The following is a 19,238-nucleotide window of genomic DNA, read 5'->3' as shown; positions in this document are numbered from 1 at the left end:
GAGCCACAGAAATGCAAAGAGCATTTTATATTTACATCAAACCATTACTGCATTTATCATTGTCAATGAGTAACAAAAAAGGATAAACTAACAATGGAAAAAGTTAACGGAAAGTAACTAGTAACGAAAAAAGGACAAAGTAACGTAAAATTACTAACTAAAAAAGTAACAATTAACAAAAAAGTGCTAAAAAGGAAGGAATAATGAAGTAACCAAAAGTAAAGTAACTAAAAAGAAACAAGTAATGAAAAGTAGAAAGTAACTAAAAGTAACGAGCAATGAAAAAGTAACTAATAGTAAAGTAACTGAAAAGTAACACGTAACAAATAAGTAATGAAAAGTAGTAAAGAAGAAAGTAACAAGAAAGTACTGAAACAAAAGGAAGAATGTAGAAAGTATGATTAAATAGTCATGAACATGTACAAAAGTAGAAAGTATTTATCGTGCAAATAGTAAATCATTACTGATATTTCCAGTTGTAACCTTGTCATGTTTTAATAATATTTATTAATAAATGCTGTGGGATGTGGTTTACTTCCCGGATATAACAAAAAAAATACAGTGAAAGTTGTGTTTTCATTTCATTTAACCCATTTAAAAAAAATAGAAAAATAAAACTCAGTGTCTGATTGAGCATGAAATTATATTTTTTATTACAATATTAGAATTTGTACATGTTTTTCTCTGTATCCTCGTTTCATTTATAAATTTATTACATAAATATACTCAAAAAACTTAGCATAACAAAAAGACAAATTTAATATAAAACAAACAAAGTTAGAAACAATAACCTGACTCTGGGATAGAAGCTCGAGGAATGTCATTATTTTTAAAGCACAAAGTCACACAAGTCAGAGTCATCTAACCTCCAAAATAAAATAAAATAAAAAGTTTAAAACATAAAAACCATTGGCATCAGGTTCACTCATAATTTTGATAACCACTTTTGGCATTGATAAGTTATTTTAAAAAATAAAAAATCACACTTTTAAAGGTAAATCCAAAATTTGGGAAGTTCATCATTATTATTTTTGAAGTTAGTGAGAACAAATACTTATAACCAGCTAAAGTAACAAAATAAAAATCTGGTCTCAATCCATTTTCCTTGACCACTAATAACATTACGATCACTAAACTGATCGTCGGTCTGAGGAACCTTCACAAACACATGCAAAAATAGAGACACGTCTGGTGCAGCCCTGCTCACTTTATACAAACATCTGGTCTTGTCTCATCAAAGTCACTCACTCTGAAACAACTCTGATTTTCCAAATAATTATGAAGGGCTTCTCTATCCTGATTAAAGATACATTATTGTATTTGTTGAATTGACTCTCAGTAAACAGTTAAAGACGTTCAGGAGGAGGCGACTACGATAAACATGCCGACGAATCGAAATTTACATGAATCTAAACCATCGTTGCAACAAGATCAAACCAAAAATAACAGACACCTCAGCAGAACGAACGTGAACATAAAAACACCATCCATATTATGTCAAGCAGTGTCGCAGCGTGTAGTTAAATAAAACCAGGAACACACAAAAATGAAAAGCAGCTGAAAGAGAGAGAAAAAAAAGAAAAATGCTCGAGTGCGATATAGAGATTTAAATTATTACAGTATACATGGATGTTTACTTATAGAGATAATAAAAATAAACACTTGCACCAGTATTTTTTTTTGATGTAAACCTCATATCATGTACAAAAATCAACCCTGCGATCGTGTGGCTAAAGAAAAGTTCATTCATTCACACAAACAGCGGAGCCGGTTCAAACAGAAGAGTCGTTCACGTCAGAGGTTCTGGATGAAGGAGGATAAAGGGAGCTGCTAAGCTGCAAATGTCAGAACATCCTCCCACCTTCTCGCCAGCTCCCTGATCCCCGTGTAACATGCTGCTGTTGATGAGGCTGGGTGGAGGCCGCGTGGACGCCTCGGGACGTCGCATTCAGAGTGGATTTGTTTCCTAAGCGTGTTTTTTTTTTTCTTTTCTTTTTTTTTTTTTTTTTTAAATCCCAGTGGAGGAGGGGGAGATATGTACACAGTGTGACCGGGCTCCCGCGTTAATAGGCGTCTTTCTGAATGATCAAATGATCCTGCATCCTCTGCAGCATCTCCTGCATCCGCCGCAGCTGTGAGGGAGAAACGAGAAGAGGGACGTTAGTGACGAGTTTAACGTGGAGCGCGTCAGCGGGATGTGCAGCGTGTTGTCGGGGGTAATTATTTACTCGTGACCGCACAGACACCGGATCAATAACACTCTGGAGATCGATCGCCTCTTTCTACATCACGTGACCTGAGCTGAACAAATACAGGGAGTCGGAGGCTTCTCCATCTACACTACGGATATTAAAATGTATTTATATCAGAGAGCTGCTGAACTTAATTATCACGTTTTTGTTTGGGTGTCACAATGCTTCATTTGTTTGTCTGTAGTTTTGTGTGTTTCTAGTAATGTATGCAGGCTAACAATCTTAAAACTGTGTGTGTTACAGTATATATTTAGATTATGTCACAGCTTTGTTCAATTACTTACACAGAAAACAAAAATAAAACATACAAGGAAAATAATAGTGTCTTTATTTAATGAAATAAATAGATTTGGGGGGATTAAAAGGAGGTGAGGAGGGAACTTGTAACACATCAGTACTGACACGTCATCAGCTCTGTCTTCATTATATGAATTTACTCTGACTGAGCCATATATAGGTTTTTATTCCACGCTCAGTCAGTCTTCATTTAAACGGGGACTTGAAATAATAAATAATATAACATAGAATTAAAATAATAATAATAATCTATAGGGAATGTTTCTTTTCATTATGGACGTCTGTGAAGACGGTCGGTCATCAGGTCACGATCAAAAACAAGTCGAATACAAAGAACCAGTGGACGGGAGTTTTCTTGAAGATGTTTTATCCGTGTAGCTTCTTCATGTCTACATGGGTGGTGTGTGCTTATGTTTTATGAGGAATATCTGAGGCTGTTGTCGACCTAAAACTCTCACGACGAGGGTCTGTTAACAACCAGACAGTCACCTGAAATGAGGTAAATTTGTTCTCATCTTTTTTGTTGTTTTTAGAGTTAATGGTTCTCGGTTTTCTCTCATGAAAAAACATTTTCCTCCAACAGTAGATGTGGTTGTTAACGAACCCCGGTCATGTGAGCAGACTACCTCCGCTTCCACACTCCTCACCAGTCATTTATAAATAAAGAAGATACTAATAGGAGTGGGGAAAATGTCTTTAAGAAAACTAACGGGGTTATTCTATCACCAGTGTTTCACATTTCAGCAGCGTGATGGTCCAGTCATTGCTGGAACAGACATTATTAGATTTGGGTTAAAAGCAGTTTCTGGAGCTTCAGACATTAACTGATTAGGTCTTAAATATAAAGGGTTTCCTACTCAGCTCGGAATGAAAAGGGACATAAGGCTTAATAGATAATCAACTAATTCACGGCGTCTTTTCAGAAACTAAAGCTTGTTGATCTGAAAGCTTGTGGATGAGCCCAGCGTGAAGACGTTCACAGGGCTTCGTCGGCTATCTGGTCTGAGTGTGTCTCTGTGTTGGGCCGAGGGTCTGAGTGCTGCTGCTCAGACTTGTGCTCGGCCTCGTGCTCGTGGTCGTGATGCGACTCCGGTTCGTGGTCGGCTTGCCGTACCTCCTCATCTTTCTCTCGGATGAGCTTTTCCGTCTCGCTCTCCGTCACTCCGGGCACCACGGGGATGGGGAAGTCCGTGCCGCTCTCCCTGGTCAGTTTGCTGCAGGGAGGAGAGGAAGGAGCGTGAATCGCGTGCACAGAAGCAGCACGGAAGTGAACGTCCGAACTCTTGCGTCGCGATACGTACTTGCGGTTGCGTTCCTTGACCACCATGCGGGTCATGCTCTGGATGCACTGCGCTCTGTAGTTCTCGTAGTGGGTCTCCCGGGTCACGTCCTTGAGGTCTTGCATGTGCGTGCGAACGAGCATGTTCCTCAGCTTCACGAAGTCGCAGTGCGCCGAGTTCTCCACTGCGAACCGAAGTGGGAGGATCAGCTTTAGAGTGAACATTCTTCAATAATGATATATCTAAGCTTTAAAAACTGGGTTTACCTTCCACGATGCCCCAGGGGTAGAGACGACCTCGCACCCTCTTCCCTTTGGCCTCCACCACCGTGTTGCTGCCAATTACCGCGAAGGGAATGCTCTCCTTCAAGGCAGAAGAGAAAGGGCCGTAAAATGAAAACGATGTTTGGAAGATGGACCCGTATTTACAGAGAGACCGGAGCAGTGCGGAGCGCTGCATTGCAGATGTGTTCATAGTTGATTTACTTCTTCAGTGTCAGCGTCTCTGTAACGTCTTTCTTTTTCTTTTTCTTATCTCCAGTAATAGAACTGGACGTTTTAAGGTCAGTTTTTGAACACAGATATTCGTTTACACGCTGCTGCGTATCAGACGACCCGAGGACAGAAGCAGAGACAGATGCTGCACACTGACTGCAGCCTCACTGCCTCACTGCCAGCTGATTCAGTGAAGAAAAAGGTCGACTCATCGAGACTGTGAAGTAACTCACGGTCAAGATCACGAATTAAAAGTTTAACGTCAACAATGCACTTAGTAATTGGATGACGGTGCTGGATGTGTTCAGGCCAATACATTTAATTACTGTTCTGTGTTTGAATTAAATAAAATAAATCAATGTTTTCATGTCAGCAAACATCAAACTGTAGAAAAAGATAATAATAAAAGGGGGATTTCACAGCACCTGGTATTCCTTGGCGCTCACCTTCAGCTCAAGGTCTTGCTGCTTGAATTCTTCATCTTCATCAGAATCACAGTCGGGGAACTGGTAGATCTTGATCCCGTACTGCTCAATCTCCTCTCTGATCTGCAGGGACAGAAATCACACAGTGAAATATTTGTCAAGAGTAGAACGAGACCCGTAGAAACAGACGGCGTTGATTTTCTTGCCTTGAACTTCTTTTTCTTGACCTCAGTAGGAGTGAGCGTGTCTGCTTTGGCCAAGACGGGGACGATGTTGACCTTCTCATGAAGGGCCTTCATAAATTCTACGTCCAGAGGCCGAAGGCTGAGAGGAGACACGGACACTGGTGAAGGACTGTGAGACACTATGCTCTCTCTACATGTTAGAAACCATTAAAATAATATAGTCTTTGATGATTTTTTGGAGCACGCAAACATTTTTATTGTTAATCTGCTTGAACAGACATTGTTTTGGTGAAGCTGTGAAACAATGAAGCCACAATCCCCACCTGTAACTTTATGTTTGTGGCCTAGAGATATCGATTTGACATAAAGTCATGAGGGAACTGGAGACAGGAGACGTCTCGTTGTGGCATTTGATGTGTAATGACTGGAGCTCACCAGCAGATGGAGCAGTTTCTCCGTGGCTGCCACACACTGCCGGCGCACTGCAGCATTACTTAGGTTTTATGGTACATTTGTTTCCTTGACGAGCTCAGTGATGTGGGACGATGCATGTGCACAAACGCAGTGAAAGGAACCACGTCAGCACCGACTGAGTCAACAATCGATTGGTGTGAAAGCTCTGCACCAGATGTAAATTCAGCAGAGCACTGAGTTAACTGCATTAACAATTCATGGGGCTGAACGCAGTGCAGGTAACCACTGCTACACCAGATATTTGTTACTCGTGGTTTACAGGACAAAGTCTGATGATGATCTTTGATGATCTGGTTTTCTGTTAATGATTTTATTGTTAGCAGAGACGTTAAACACTGCAGCAGAGAAGGGTTAATGTGCCCATTTATGAGGAGTAATAAGAGAGCAGGCTGACTAATCCCTAGAGGAGAACTGCAGCTTTGTCATACCCGTGGCCGAAGGGTGAGATGAAATAGAGGCAGCAGTGTACGCGGTTGTCCTGGATGTTCTTGCGGTTGAGGCCACTCTCATCCCTGAAGTACTGTTCAAACTGCTGGTCGATGTAGTCAGCCACTGACTTCCAGCTAGAGCAGAGACACACAGGGACGTTCAGTGTCTGAGGCGATGCAGACCGTGCAACCGCTGAACTACTGCACTAAACCGTGCAGATGAGTTTATCTGCTCCATGAAGATTAATAGTTTCATTTACACTCAGGTCATTGTCCTTAATTACCATTCAGTGTTGTTTACAGCATCCCCAAAGCCAGGTGTGTCCACGATGGTGAGCTTCAGTTTGACTCCTTTCTCCTCTATGTCCACCGTGTGTTTGGTGATTTCTACTGTTTGCGTGATTCGCTCTGGGGAAAGACACAAACAAAGTCTCAAAGTTAAACGTCAACAACAACATGTCGCAGCACAAAAACAAAGGAGAAACAAACAGGCCGCGGGTCCCTCACCTTCAGCGTTGAGCAGCTTCCTATCTTTGTACAGATCTGTGAGAAACAGACTGTTGACCAGGGTGGACTTTCCCAGGCCAGACTCACCTTCAAACAAAGAACAACAGGGCTTAAGGCTTCGTGATTAGCAGCCTCTTCAAAGTAAACAGTGGGCTTAAGATCGAATGTCTCCTAATGTGAAAGGATTCCTCTCACCTGCCACCATGAGCGTGAAGTCAAATCCTTTCTTGACTGACTTGCGGTGCACCTGGTTCGGCAGCGTGGCGAAACCCACATATTCCTTATCCTGGTCCTAAAGAAGAAGATGAAAAGGAACGTAAGGGAGACACAAATTACATGAATACATGACTGTGCTGCTTTCAGCGTCGTTATCAATCTCTCTAACAGTGTTGGCGTGATTCCCACGAGAAATCTGCTGCGTAATGTCATCGACACAACAAGAGCAACGAGCAACACTCCCACTAGAAAATAATAAGCGCACACAAGACTGTAACATTTCAGTTTGTATACAGTCCTGTTCACCGTTGACCCCTCGGATGACATGTTCATCACGTTACTCCCTTAAAGGCAGAACCAAACCGCACAGAGCTCGTTTGTCTTCTCTGAGCTTCATGACTGCAACGTCCTCGTTTTACCTCATGGTTGTCATAGGGATCGAAACGGCCCCAGGGGCTCTTTGGCCTGGAGGGGCTGACGGAGGACGACAGGTCGAACTCCACGCTTCTGCTGTGTGGCAAACTGGGGTCCGAGCCCGAGTCGGACTGGGCCCTGCCGGCCACGGGGGGCCGCAGGTAAGACGGGGTGTGGGGGCGGTCTTCGCCCTCAGCCTCCCTGTCTGCATCATGAGCCTCGTGGCCATGATGGTTGTGGTGGTGGTGGTGGGGGGGGCCGCGCCCTCCGTGGTGCTGAGGGTCATGCAAAATGCTCTCCACTTCTGAGTCCTCAGAATGGCTTGAATGCTAAAAGATGGTGTCGAGGTCAAAGGGGGAGAAGCGGAGAAGAAGGAAAAGGAAAGAGGTGAAGGGAAGGTGCGGTGCCAGTGCAGGAGGGAAGGTAGAGACCCAGAGGCAGAAAAGAAATTAGAAATTTAAATGCTGAATATTCATAGTAGTCTCTGTTGTTAAATATTAGCACAGAGCTCCTAACCTTCCTCTTACTTTCTCTTTTCGGTTCAGACAGAAACTGCTGAACCCGTTAGAAAACATGTGAGCGAGCCTCCAACTTCTCACGAGAAACAGGCGACATGTGAGAAGTAAGTCAGCTGGTAATTACTGTCCATTCTTCACGGAAACAGAGAGCGACCTGTCACCCAAATTGAGCTGAAGGCCTCCTTTATGATTTCAGTCATAATATACACGTAGTAGTTTACTCGGCGATAGAAAACGGAAAGAGGAGCTTCTCTTGTAAGAGGATACACAGCTCCGTTGTGAGTACTCCAGTTACCACAGCTCTGCTAGCGCTGGTCAAAAGTCTCCCTGCTGGATAAATAATGCAGCGGCCTTCAGAAAGCAGCAGGTCCACACCGTGACACTGCTCTCATGTTATGTTCGTTAACTCTACGTTAGATTAGGGACAAAAAAAAGCTCTGAAATATTTAGTTTGAGTGAAATATGCATCAAGTTACTCCTTAAAAGAGGTTAAGAGTTAAAGCGTTCATCCAGCGCCAACGGATGTGGAATTATCGCCAATACCTGTTCAGCATCATCATGCTCCTTGCTGTGATTAGGGGAGGCAGGGCAGGAGTCGTGCTCGTCTGAAGACAGAGGCTCGTGGTCACTGTCCTCCATTGCGACTGGGGCTAAAGAGCACTCTGCAATCTCCAATCATAAGGGAGCACACACCACGTGAAGGAGAGGTTTAGACGGGGAAAAAGGGAGAACGAGTCCGCCCGGGAGTGAAAATAAGGCGCAAGAGGGTTCGAGGGGTTTGAGTCGAGAGGAGAGACAGATGAAGGAGGAAAGATGAAAAGAAAAATGTTAAATAAAAGCCAAGAAATAAATGATATATCAGCACCATTTACCACAGAAATGGTGACGATTACAGAGCGGCCGAGATGATTGCAAAAAAAAAGATGCCTGAACGTTGCATAACGGGATTTTGTGGGAGGCCGTTTCCACGGTTTTCCAATATAATATTGACCAACTTCCTGTTGTTATTCATTGGTTATTTTTTTTTGGTGTCGTCCTGTTCAGTGTTTCGAGCCCCATTAAAAACGCACCACTGAGAGCGACGTTAGCGCCAGCAGATAAGATGATCGCTCCCAGCTGTGGTTACGCAAAGTGAAAAAGTCAGAGCAAGTTTGAGGAAAAAAAACAAACAACAAAGCGAAACACATGTCTCCCTGAAGAGACATTTATTTTCAGAGTGAAAATCGAAAATTCTGTTTATGTTAATTACCCCTGTGGAAATTACTTCAAGTCTGATGGTAAAAAAAAACAAACAAACAAACAAAAAGAAAATGTTTCTTTCCATTTTAAATGTGATACTGTAGCACTGTTACTTCATGTCCTCCATCCTTGGCCTACAATTTTAATTATGATGAGATTAAGGGCTTAAGGCCAGAGGACACAGTTTAGGAAATCAGTGACCTGCTTTTCCTGTGCTACAACCAAATCACTGAGATCAATATCCAACATGGTGGGCTCTGTAACCTACATAGAAGAAACTGTCGATGGGGCTTCAGAGCAGAAATGCAGAAAAATCACACCACTTCTTACTTTTTGCTGGAATATAGTGATAGAAAGCTTGAGGACAAAGCTACTGTCAGGTGCCGTCTGCAGCTACAATCACAACTTCAGTCACAATGAAAACAAAATCAAAGCAGAACAAAAAACAGTTCTTCCTGAGAAAGGCGTATCGTAAAATCTGCTTCCTCCGCGCAGAGCCTCACCTCCTCTCTGTCACGTCCTCACCTGTGCTACCTTTGATCAGTGCGTAAAACCTCTTCTTCTTGCTCCTGCGTAAACTGCTCTTCATACCCAACTACAGCAGGCGGTGGAGAGCAGAGACCAGAGGCTCCAGCATTTATACCCGTCCATCCCAGAGGACACAGCGTCCTTTGGCTCCATCGAGCCGCTCAGCGCCCGGGGACCTGATCAGTGGCATCGATGAGCAACACGTCACTGATCTGACACAGGCCTCACACCAGGATACACACCAGGTTACACACCAGGATACACACCAGGATACACACCAGGCTATACATCCTCCATAGCCTAGTCTACTTAACACTCATAAAGCCACGTCGGGGCCGCGTCATTCACACATTAAGACGAGATATAAAACCAGTGACCAGTATATTCTGAATTATTATTCATAGGATCTAAATAACTTGCCAGTAATCAAAGTTGCCAATTAATTTGTCTGCTCGAACTCCAACAAAGCAAACTTCGAAGTCTGTAACACAAGCACTGTAAAGTTAACCTGCTGGATTCAATAATAAACACATGAATTCATTATAAACTGTTTATATATAACCGGCACATTTGCCTTCACAAACCAAATTGAGGATTAAGAAGGTTTCCTCATTCACGAGCAAATTTATGCAGCAAATTATACCACTATAGGTTTTATTGAGACTAATGCCACCAGGATATTTCGAATTACACTTTTACTCAAGGTGTCTTTCAGCTTTCCTTCAGTGGCATTCCCTCAACACAACCCCTTTTATTTTTTTTCTTAGTGTAATATCAGGTTACTGCGTACTGGTAATGGCTTCACTTTATTCTACACACTCTACAGAGCAGCTTTGCATCGCACACTCACAAAGTCAAAACTGGAACACGGTGAAATTTATTCTCTCCCACTGAACCAGACTATATACCTCAAAAAGCACATTAACTCTCAGTTTGCCTTTCAAGATGAAGACAGATTAGCCATTTTAAATGAAAAACACATAACTCTGCCACATAGTTGCGCGAAGGAGAATTTTGACATTTCTGTTCATGTTTCCTCCTTTAGAAAAAGAAGAAGAATTATTCAACGGTATCAGTCTTAGAAGTCCAGGTGTGCCCATTTTTAACGCAAGCAAACATGTCCCTGCTCAGATCATGGCTTAAATGAACCATTTAAGTTCATCCTGACACATAGTGTCATTGATCCTTTGCTTGAATTAGTGGCAGGTTCAAGTCTATAAATGAGTCAGAGGAGCCACTTCCAGTCAAGAACCAATAATAACCAAAGTCAAGTGACTGTGTGCAAAGCAGAGAAAACAACACACATAAGAACAAGACTAATTGCTGACAAAAAAAAACAGTGAGACGAGCTCTAATGAGCCACAAAAATATCCAACACCTCCAAGCTGAAAGTTTGGATAAAGAACCAGCGAAAAGTTGAAAGACGTCTTAGACTCTTGACACTGCAGCCTGTGTTTGATCAAACGAATTGTCCCCTCATCCTTATTTCTGCAGCATTAAGCGGTAATCTGAAAACAATCTTCTATAACTAGTATTAAACCTAATGGGCCCTGACATCAATTTCCATTTGGCTACGACACAGACGCTCCCACTGGAACGAGTCTCAGCGGAGACTTGAACCAATTACAATTTCCATAACTGGCCGATGGTTCAGTTCATCGTGACTAATAATCGGCAACGCCACGCGGAGATGAAAGAGAATGAGTAAGCTTCAGACCAGGTGAAAGCACAGCGTGGTAGGGTCAAATCTTAACACAGGAGGAAGACGCTTTTGTGAAGCAAAAAAAAATGAAAGAACCAGCTCATAATAAATAAGCCTTCACATGCAACGAGACAAATGAAGTCCATTTGGCTTTAAAGACTTCCCCACATTAGTTAAAACGCTCTAAAGACTTCCTCACATTACTTAAAGACATTTATCTACATTTTCTACATAGCCAAGTCAGTGAGACAAGGAAAATTAAACAATGGTATGTGCGCACAAACATTAAGGGTTCAGCAATGACATATCTTACTTTGTCAGCAGCTGCGTCTTTGGCATTTCCTGCAACACTGATAAAAATGCACTTGACTACACAGGACTGTTTCACTCCCTCTGGAGGAGAGGTTGACCTGGAATGTCCTGTTTGTCATGAGACAATCTGAGTACAGCTCTGTTTATTGCATGTACAGCCCAGACCAACGGATCCAATAATATGTAATGGATTTTAATAAGCAGTTTGAGACAGAGGGGCTTGATCGACTGGTACACAAAGTCTCTTCACTGTGCACCAGAGGTTATCGAGGAGGCCATTGTGAGAGAAATAACCTCTTGAGTTTGTCAGGGAGATATGGAATATATTTTATGGTGGGAGTTAAACCTCCATGCAGCCCCTGAGAAACAATTGAAGGACGTGAAACCCAGTTGAACACAAACAAGTTGTGTGGTTGACTTTGCTGCTTTGTTACTGTTGGACCGTGGTAGTGGGTTTGGCTGACGCAGCGCTGACGGATGATGATTTGTTGCATTAAACGCAGCCCCCGGGGTGGGAGGGTGGGGTGGGGGGGGGGGGGGGGGGGGGGAGCCCTCTTCAAGTGTACGACATGGGAAATGCAATCAGAAGCTGCCAGAAGTCATAAAGAAACTATACAGCGTGTTCTTATTGACCTCCTCTGATGAAAGCACAATTCAGCTCGGTAGGAGAGGCAGCCGACAGAGTCATTTGGAATTCGGCTACGATAATTACAATGCCGTTATTCACTAAATCACTTTTTGCTCTGCGAGCGTAGCAGGCTGTTGGCAGGAATGCTCGCTTTAAGTGTGTGCTGGTGAAGTGTGGGAGATGGCGCATGAATTGTTGCAGTTTATTCTATAAACAATGTGATGGCTAATTTTTAGGTTTAGCTGTTTTTTTAAGCAAAAGTTTGTTTTTTATGAATAAAAATGTGTTTTTCTCTCTGTGTGTTTTCCTCTTTCAAATCTGAATGTTGTGGAATTCACAGGCCGAACACCACTAAGGTTTTCCCTTGTGATGAGGCCAGTAGCAGGTGGTGAAGTCAGCCATGTGCGCTCTGTGTGAATGCTGTGGTTGTTTGGATAGTTATAGCAGGGCTCTGTGTGAAGCTGGCTCAGCACAGAAAGAGAAGGAGAGGCAGACTATCCAAATAGCCCCCCCCCCCCCCCCCCACACACACACACACACACACAACCCCAACCTCACCACACACTCACACAGCTATAGAGCTCATGCAAATGATCACGTGACCACAACTTCGCATATTCAGTGCAAAAGAAAACACAATTCAGACTCCCAGGTTTTCTCAGCTGCACATCAAAGACAGATAAAAAAGATGATGATGTGTCGGTGCAAACTCCCAAGAAACAATATCTCACGTCCTCAGTGCATTAAGCCGTCACGTCCAATCAATACACGCATCAATCAACAGGTGTGCTTCAACATCTTAGAGATGGGTAAAAGAGAAAAGCTCAAATATTTGCAGTGGCTCAGCAGAAAACTGTCATTACTGGTGAAAAATCCTGTTGGATAAAAAGGCCTGGTCACATGCATCCGTGTGAAGAGTTCAGCTTGTGCGTGTGGCTCCATAAGGACGAGCTAAACCATGACACATATGCACGATATGAGTCCTGCAGCCACAGATTACTATGCTGCACAGTCAGAAAGACAAAACCAGGCATAAGTCACAGAGAGATCCTCTTAATTGCAGGGTCAGCTAGAAAACACATACCTCCGTATCGCTGTTAGTTTGTGAGTTTGCTGCCATATTATCCCTTCAGAACCAGCGAGATTCCTTCAGCTCCACCAGACAAGCAGAAGAAAGGCCTCGGATAGCTCCTCAGACAGAGTGTCACTTCTTTAGCTTCAGGGCTCCCCACGTTACATAAGCACATCTATTTTCCATGCCTCACCAGTCAGATGGCATCCTAATTTCTCCTACTCACCCCCCACCACTCGACCTGGAAACATCTTTTTTTTTCTCTCTTTCTTTTTTAAACAGGTACACCTTCGATCTCTGCCGCTCTGCATCTGGAGCATTTCGAGAGCTCCGCCCTGCTCTGCGGTTTTGCCCAATCTGCAGCTGATATGCAGATGAGCGGCAGCAGCTCGTGTGTGCAGGAGCGTCCTGCCTTGAGAAGAGGTGCTGTTCTGCGTGGATGACGACTACAGTGTGGCTTGTTCTTCATGTGAGATCAGCACGCACACAATAGAATAAACCTTTGTAATAATATTTGAGCTCAGGTATGTCTGAGGTTGTTTGGACATATGTCAGATATGACGTATCCGGAGGAACAGCTATTTCAAAATGAAAACATACTGGTTTGAGCATCAGAGGAAGATAACAGCAGCGTGTCAATAACTTCAAACAATGGCCATCACATCCAACTCAGACCTCCCAGCTGGCAGTGCCAGGGCCAGATCAGTACAAGAAGTGTGTGTGTGTGTGTGTGTGTGTGTGTGTGTGTGTGTGTGTGTGTCAGTGGTGGGATGAGAGGTGGCTGGTGGCCTACATGCTACAAATAATCTTTTTATCTAATGCACAGTTTCGCTCTCTCTTTCTGTCACACACACAACTAAATGGGACAGAGCACAAAGGTTTTTCTTTAATCTTGACGAATCTCGATGCTACGTAAGCCTTACAATACTCACTCATTCTTAAAGAATTAGGATTATGCGATTAAGTTACTGCGTGGGGTTGTACAGAACAGCGGAGAAGTGAATGGGCTCACGAGTCTAAACTCAGTGTGACGTTTTGGACTTTTGGGCTTTGTAAAACTCCGAGCGCCAGCGAAACAAAGCACCACAGGACTGCCTATGCCACAAGGCTGGAGCTGAAGCTGCGATCTAATCTTCCACATTTTTCGGAGGGAGAGCGAAAACAGGAGCAGAATTCAGTTGAGAATTCATTTTGCGCCTATGGGAGGAAGAACGAAACGTAACATGATCCCAATCTTAATAGCTCTCACGGCAACTGTGCCAACTTATACAACTGTAATAACTACCATAAGAAGTGGAGAGAGGGCAACACAAATAGCATCTACAGACTGCGCCAGTCGAACAAAGCAGACAGATGTCACTGAAACCCCTGTTTAATGTGACATAAGCTCAGAATTGACCCAGATAAAAAAAAGAAACGTAGGCTCACAGACGGAAGACACCCCGTAAGAAAAGATGGTGTCTGGGGAGACGACTGCAGCTCTGCTTTAATCCTCTGTGGCTGGATCACGTCAGGAGGGTGATCTGGTCTGAAAGGGCTGACGGAGCCTCAAAGATGGACAGCTAAACGTACGTACATGCACTAACCTGAATGTTGGCCCACACAAACACAAGTCAGACACACAAACACAAGTGACAGCTAAATGCTACTGTATAGGGTTGATGGGATCACATGATTAAAACGTCTCTTTGTCCCTGTTTACACTGAGGGGTCATCTGGCTTGAGGCCAGCAGGACTGGAATGAGTTATTTTTTTTTTGATAAAAGCCACAGCACTCAGACCAGCAACCAACACACAGCTATTCAAAAGTTCAAGAGTGAACAACTAATCAGTATGAAACAGGAAATTATGTTTTATGTACATTACATTCTATGTGCAGATATGTTTTTGCAGAGGATCGAGGAGGGAGGGAGGGAGGGCAGTGCCACCTGCTGCTCAGGGCGGTCAACAGTGTGACTCAGCTGTGGACGTGCACAGAAGTCCTTAGGTTTCAGGAATATTATTGTGTGCACAATTGTGTTGCTAAATGAGCTAAATGAGGCAAATCCTTGTCAAGTGACACCTGTGCTTTCCTTATTGTATTTTTATAATAGAAAACAGAGCTATGATATGGTTTTAACTAATATTATATAGTAAATACTATTTGTCTCATATTATTATACATATATAGGCAAAGTCACATCAAGTTTCAGGTAATAAAAATGCACAATAAGATACTAGGAACTTGCGTTTTGGGTCCAGACCAGAACTTACTATGCAAAGCCAGCCCCAACATGAAGACAACTTTTAGACCATCATGCAAACACAGACGAGAAACATGTATAAACTACAAATTTGATACACATTTTCTGTCTGTGAAAGTGATGACTGTCCCAACAGTACAGTAAATGCAGTGCACCAGACGCCCTTTGAAGCAGATATCCACCATCTCTGCAGGAACATAAATATTTTTCCACAATAGCACGGCATGAGGAGACGCTGGATTTGCTGAACTTACACTTCCTACACTTCCTCCTCCATTCTGTTAATGATCTTTATCGGACGACGAGAGATTCCTGTTGGAAAGCAGCTAAAGCGTTTTCTTACTTTGTTTTTTCCCCTTAAAAAGGTGGCACGGTGCAACAAAGGCTCATTGTGGAGGGGCTTCCACTGGACGACTTAAAGCAAAGGAAAGGCATTTCCAGATGACAAGCGAGGAATGCCATTGTTCAATCCATTTTAATCACATCACGTCCCTACAATCAGGAGTCATTTAAAGCTTTACATGAGATTTACTGTGTGTGGTCAGACTGTGTCAACTGTGGCTTACCCGGCCTTTACTGTACAGTGTGTCCACTAACCCACGTGGACTCACAGGCCTGCAGAGAGTGTGACTTCAAGCTGGTCCAAAATCTGTCTCAAGATCATGTGAGTTTTCTTTTTTCCTTTGCTTATTCCTCACTAAGCAGCAACATAACAAACATGCAAAGGATCGGGATAAAATAAGAGCAATTACCGCAATACATGACCTGTATTCTCAACTTTGGGGTGTTTGTGCAGTTCTGTTTGAATTGTGTCTAACAGCTTGAGAAGTCTGAATGGCATCATTAGCAGTCACATGCGTGGTGTATTGTAACCTGGCTAAATATAGGAAGAATTGTTAAAAATATCCAGCAGACGTAGGGCTTATCAAAATCAACTGCACAAACACACTTAATGCACTGAAATTACACTTCAAAAGCAACAACAAAGAGTCTGGTTTCCCCTGAGCTGAGTAACTGCAGTTTATTCTACTACCTTTGGCAGAGACCTGGACATTTTAATGAGTTGCGCGGTTTATTCTCGGTCATTATTCAAAATGAGAAGCAGGAGCTGACTGCCAGGACGCAGAACAAACACAAAGACACAGCAGAAACTGTCTGGCTTGAGTCCAGTGTAAAAAGGCAATAGCGATAAGTATTAGGACGGGTGTACTGTACCCAAACACAGTAGTGAAAAACACACCTGAAGAGAACAGACAAAACAACCCCAACATCTGCTGGGGTGGTGAACTCCATTTACCCTGGTGAAAGGAAGTCAGTGGGTTGTTGTGTGGCTTCACTGCTGTTACACTGAATTCCAGCCCGTCTCGCTCCCACAGAACACGAACACAAAACCACCTTGTGTGATTTTTGGCTCCTGCCGGGCCTTATCAAAACGCTACTGAAGCCTGAGATTGGAGCCATAGTCATGCAGAAGGACTGTTGTGTCTTGAGCTGATTCAATAAGAGAAATTACATCAGCGTCTGGACTGGGTTTCCTGCGTTGCCAAAGGTGGTAATTGAATGGAAACGACCACAAAGTAGCTAAACTTTTCTCAGTCAATACTCTCTCAGCAGGAAGTTAAGAAACCACAGTCAGCCGTCCCAGAGGCAGACAAATTCTGGAGGTTGAGTATTCATTACGTCATGCGCAACATGGATAAAACTTGAGGCAAAACACATTCCTGGCAAATAATCTGTGAGGTTTTAGAACATTTTTAGCCCTTTTTTGTACATCTGAGCTTGGCATGCGTTTAATGAGAGAAGCGTAACTCATACAGTGCAATCAAACCGTAGGCATCTACTCAGACCAGACCAATTCAATATCATATTTTCCTCTATATTAAAGTGTAAATAATACATGTGTCTGGACGCGCTCCTTTCCATTATGCTTCTGGAAGCGTCCAAGTTTCCAAAACTGCTGCCACCCTTCAAAAAAACTCACATCACGTGAAGCATTGAACTATTTCTTTGTTGGCTCCAGACTGTAATAGCTGCACGCAGCAAACATGATGACAGAGCGGCTTACATGCCTCTCACATTCTAGCTCCTGTTGATGTGATACTTGCTGCTTATCAGTCTTATTTACTTATCTAATTTTTTCCGATAATCAGTGATTTGGCCGGTGTTGAACCAACTCTGTAATGAAAGCAGAACATTTAGTCAAGGACTGTTCAGAGAACAACTTTGATGTTACTGTACTTTCCTCGAGTATTTCCAAAGAAGGTTCCTTTACATTTTTGTTATATTTAAATATTATATTTTATACTCGACTGCATTTACTTAACAGAAACAGACAGTTGTGAATCTGATTACGATATTACATGAAATAACAGACAGATTTAACCAGTGGTTCCTAATCTTTTCAGTTTAGACATTTAACAAGAAGAGTGTTTATGTGTTTATCTGTTAGAAGCATCACATCTACTCACACTATACAATCGTTCTGTATCCGAGCACGGTTTCCTCCGTCCAGATTCAATGGCTAGTGTGAGTGCAACCGTAGCGTGTCTGAGTACAGCACACTTCCCTGGCACAGTGCAGTTGAGAGAGGTGGACTTCAGGAAACGCTTCATCACGAACGCTGTTAACTACGCAGCACACAAAACGTAACCAAGACGTATAAAGCAACGACCTCCCTCACATCCCTCCATCACAACGACAATGACAGCGGCAAAAGGGTTCATGTTGCTCAGAGGAAGAGATTTTGAGTCAAGTTCAGTGGCATTGCCGGGTTCACTCTGTAACCGAACATAAACAACAGATACTTAATGATGATGTCATCAACATGATGTCCGAGGTAAGCATGCTTCGGCCCACTTAGTTTGGGATAATGGGACAGGAGAGGACGGGTCATTCATGCTTTGGCACAGTACGGAACAACTGGCCGTATGTGAGTGCACCTTTATGTACAGTTATTACACATCAGTCCCTTTGAGGACAAGGCGCAACGCAGTAAAATTGCCATTATGTGAAAAACAGATTTGTATATCAAATAAATCCTCTCTGACTCAGTGATTTGGAGAGGCCCGAACACGGATTATAAACTACCTCACAATAAAACATTACAGATATTTATTTATGGTCATTTTTATAGACATGTGTGAGTCATAGGTGTCATTTTACTATAAAACCACTAGTTTTACTGCTTCTGTAAGAACATCTCCACACTTTTACTTATGAAGGATTTTAATGAGCAGAATTTTCCTTGAGTATTTTTCCAGTGTCTAGAATAAAGGATCACGACACTTCTTCGCCAGCAGCAGAACTGGGCAAACCACTTTTGCAAGTCTGGCGGCTGTCATTCTCCAGGGAGCGCCTGTTGTCAATGTATCACAGCTATGGCACCTGTTTACCGCATGTCAAAGAGTCTGAGACAATAAACCCCAGATTGCTCCCTGCGGTTAGCATGTTGCACGGTAGCTCGCTGCTATCACTGCATGTGTGCACAAGTAACTGAGAAGCAAACTATAAAAGCCCTTTAAATAAATGCGTCTTTATAAAAAGAGCAGATTAGACGACTTGATATTTAAATGAGTTTGATTAATTTGTGTTTTGATTATTTAATTAGTGTTGATTGATGTTGTTGTTTTAAGTGCAGACAGAATGGGTGTTTATCTGCCTGCTTAAATGGCTGTCAGTGTCCTACTGAATACGCCAGTTTCACAGAGGAAATGTAATTAGCTGTAACTCTATACATAGTCTATAGGCTAAAGTCTGTCATTAGAGGATTTATCTTGCTGCGCTGACGACGGAAAAAATTGCAGGTCAGCAAAAATACGTTGCACTGAACATATTTCCACTTCATAGGAAAATGCTGTAACATTACATCTGTAATGATTGTTTAACTGGAAACACAGTGAGAAAAGAAGTACAATGTTACTGCGCAAGAAGTGTTCAAACTTCTCTGTCAATGTCACAAATTGAGCGCATTAGACAGCAATTAATACAAAGAGTAGATGGCCAGTGTACATGTACCACTGTATTA

The 19,238-nt window shown here is 42.8% G+C and overlaps 1 protein-coding gene across 4 annotated transcripts in view; it reads right to left on the bottom strand.

Moving 5' to 3' along the window:
* Window positions 1-629: 629 nt before the first annotated feature.
* The window catches only part of septin4b (septin 4b), a 37,493-nt gene continuing 18,884 nt past the window's right edge, over window positions 630-19,238 (bottom strand). For 2 of the 4 annotated variants that reach the window (XM_047593465.1, XM_047593466.1), the window contains 10 exons: window positions 6,538-6,634; window positions 6,343-6,429; window positions 6,120-6,243; window positions 5,836-5,970; window positions 4,955-5,072; window positions 4,749-4,871; window positions 4,096-4,192; window positions 3,851-4,013; window positions 3,664-3,763; window positions 630-2,132 (listed from right to left, as the gene is read on the bottom strand). In XM_047593465.1, coding sequence (XP_047449421.1) covers window positions 2,064-2,132; window positions 3,664-3,763; window positions 3,851-4,013; window positions 4,096-4,192; window positions 4,749-4,871; window positions 4,955-5,072; window positions 5,836-5,970; window positions 6,120-6,243; window positions 6,343-6,429; window positions 6,538-6,634 — 1,113 coding nt within the window. In that variant the 3' untranslated portion in view covers window positions 630-2,063. Of the gene's footprint in view, window positions 2,133-3,663; window positions 3,764-3,850; window positions 4,014-4,095; window positions 4,193-4,748; window positions 4,872-4,954; window positions 5,073-5,835; window positions 5,971-6,119; window positions 6,244-6,342; window positions 6,430-6,537; window positions 6,635-6,977; window positions 7,302-8,033; window positions 8,160-19,238 lie in introns of all 4 variants that reach the window. The other 2 variants (XM_047593463.1, XM_047593464.1) reach the window with 2 other exon arrangements.

The sequence above is a fragment of the Mugil cephalus genome, chromosome 9 (genome assembly GCF_022458985.1).
Source record: "Mugil cephalus isolate CIBA_MC_2020 chromosome 9, CIBA_Mcephalus_1.1, whole genome shotgun sequence".
Classification (NCBI taxonomy): Eukaryota; Metazoa; Chordata; class Actinopteri; order Mugiliformes; family Mugilidae; genus Mugil; species Mugil cephalus.
Note: the sequence above shows the minus strand (reverse complement) of the source record. Positions and strands in the feature narration are given on the sequence as shown.